At 38.1% G+C, this 2,441-nt stretch overlaps 1 protein-coding gene across 1 annotated transcript; it reads right to left on the reverse strand.

Moving 5' to 3' along the window:
- Positions 1-919: 919 nt before the first annotated feature.
- LOC134718389 (uncharacterized) lies at positions 920-1,906 on the reverse strand. The gene has a single exon (XM_063580888.1). The coding sequence runs from the start codon at positions 1,904-1,906 to the stop codon at positions 920-922; it is 987 nt and encodes a 328-aa protein (XP_063436958.1).
- Positions 1,907-2,441: the final 535 nt, after the last annotated feature.

The following is a 2,441-nucleotide window of genomic DNA, read 5'->3' on the forward strand; positions in this document are numbered from 1 at the left end:
TGTAACCCTAATAAAAACTTCTAGATCCGCCACTGGAATGGCTAATTGTAATGCACAAACTTTCAGGAAAATATAAATATTTGGCCACTTTTTCTTTAGGAAGTATCCAATATTCCGTCATTGAAACAAATCTGGAAAAGGGGAATGTATATATGTAGTAGTAGTTGGGTCTCAAAGTTCAAGTCCAATAAATTTTAATTGTTTATTGTTATAAGACGCATGAATGAATAATATAGGGTTATTGCATGAATATTGGGGAATATTGTCCCGAGTAGAATTTTATATTGCACGAGCTTGCGAGTGCAATATATGCTCTACGAGGTACAATATTCCCCAATATTCATGCAATAACCCTTTTATTGTATAGCAATATAATATTTGAGAGTAAAAATTGGTTTACACTAAGATTTTGACGTTGCTGACGTCATGAATTTTGACGATTTATTGCACTAGTGCAATACTATAATTTATTGCACGCTAACTTTTGGTTACTTTCTGTTGGAAATATTATATTGCTATACAATAATACACAATACAATAGACTGCATAGTGTCAAAGGTACCCTCGTACTGAGTTCGAAGTTTACGTGAAAACTACAAAGAAAAATGAAAACAACCTTAGTAAAACAGTCAAAATAAACAGAAAATATATTCGAATGACATATGAATCAAGTATAATATCCGCACAATACAAAAACACAACAAATTTACCTCTTTGGGCCAATTACACACTGATCAAGTTCGTATTTCGTTCATTTACTGACAAGGGAGATAACTGAAAAACACTGTATAAAACCTAAAACCTAAAACCTAGGGCGCATCTCCGCGTCCGTTACATGGCTCCTCAAATTAGGATATATAATTTCACTATTAAAGTCAACGAATAAATCCTTTTATTCGTATGGCTCCTCATCAGGGAATTATTCGGTCTCCTGGAGTAAGACCAACTTATGGATTGGTCGTTCTAGTTCGGTGAGCTTTGACTTACGGACTCCTCTACGATCAAAATTCGTTGATCCTACTGCGAGTCTTACTTTTCGGACTAAATTATTATCATCAACGAATGTTTTGCAAATTCGACCTAGTCTCCACATGTTTCGCTCTAAATTGTCATCCTTAATCATAACAATGTCACTAACAGATAAATTTCGCTTCGGAGCGATCCATTTTTGCCTAGACTGGATATTTGAAAGAAACTCTTTCCTCCAACGACTCCAAAATTCGTTTGCAAGAAACTGAACCCGTCTCCAGCGCTTTATGGAATATACGTCGTTTTTCATGAAGTTTTCAGGTGGTGGTAGAAAAACTTTACTTTTCATAGTCAATAAATGATTTGGTGTCAACGGTTCAACGGAAAGCGGATCGTTCAGGTTTTCCAACGTAAGTGGTCGACTATTCACTATAGCTGTTGCTTCAGACATTAAAGTTCTCAACGACTCATCATCAAGCTGAGTTCCTAGCTGACATAGTAAAGTTGAAAGAATGTTTCGGACAGAACGTATCTGTATTTCCCAAACGCCACCCATGTGGCTAGCAGACGGAACGTTCATCTTAAATTGTACGAAATCACAGTTTTGTTCAAGTAGATATTGACGGATTCGGTCAAAATCCAATTCAGACATTGCCTTAGTAAATTCTCCTTCGGCTCCAACAAAGTTAGCTCCTTGATCACACCGAAGATGCCTTACGGGTCCGCGGATAGACACAAATCTTCTCAAGGCATTAATGAAAGAGCTCGTATCTAAAGAGTTAGCAGTTTCGATATGAATTGATAAACAGGTAAATAAAACTCCATACCGCTTAAGTTCCTTGCGGCCCTCCTTAATTAACCAAGGTCCAAACAGATCAACACCACGGTACGTGAATAGAGGCACGGTCTCTAGTCGGTCTACCGGTAAATCAGCCATTTTCTGTACTTGGGTTTGGCTACGCAATTTTCGACATGTAACACATTTAGACAAAAGGTTCGAAACAGCAGAACTACATCCGATTATCCAATATCCATGTGAACGTATTGTGTTCGTACTAATTCCACGTCCTTGGTGAAATGATTTTTCGTGAAAATAGCGCATGATAAGCTCGGTGACGTGAGAATGTCTAGGTAATATAATAGGATGCTTCAAATCAATGCTCAGATCAGCACGTCGGATGCGGCCACCAACTCGGATGATGCCGTCCTGGTCGAGAAAGGGGTCAAGTTTATACAAAGACGATTTCTTTTTCATAGTATTGTTTCGCACTTTAACTGAGTCGTGGGCTTCAAACGGTCCTTCAGAATCAAATGAACGCAATATGAGTAATTCTTCCTTGAAGAAAGTGTCTTGAACCCTTTTGACAATTTCAAGTTTAGCTTGTCGCATGTCTTCCACGTTAACGGATAAACAGGTTCCCTTCGGACGTTTTGCTAGCAACGCATTTGTCAGGTTCAAGCAAAGAGCTGTC

The sequence above is a fragment of the Mytilus trossulus genome, chromosome 5 (assembly GCF_036588685.1).
Source record: "Mytilus trossulus isolate FHL-02 chromosome 5, PNRI_Mtr1.1.1.hap1, whole genome shotgun sequence".
NCBI classification, from domain to species: Eukaryota; Metazoa; Mollusca; class Bivalvia; order Mytilida; family Mytilidae; genus Mytilus; species Mytilus trossulus.

Bases quoted from the DNA above. Each gene is read 5' to 3' on its own strand.
- LOC134718389 (XM_063580888.1), bottom strand. From the start codon at position 1,906: ATGGCTGATTTACCGGTAGACCGACTAGAGACCGTGCCTCTATTCACG.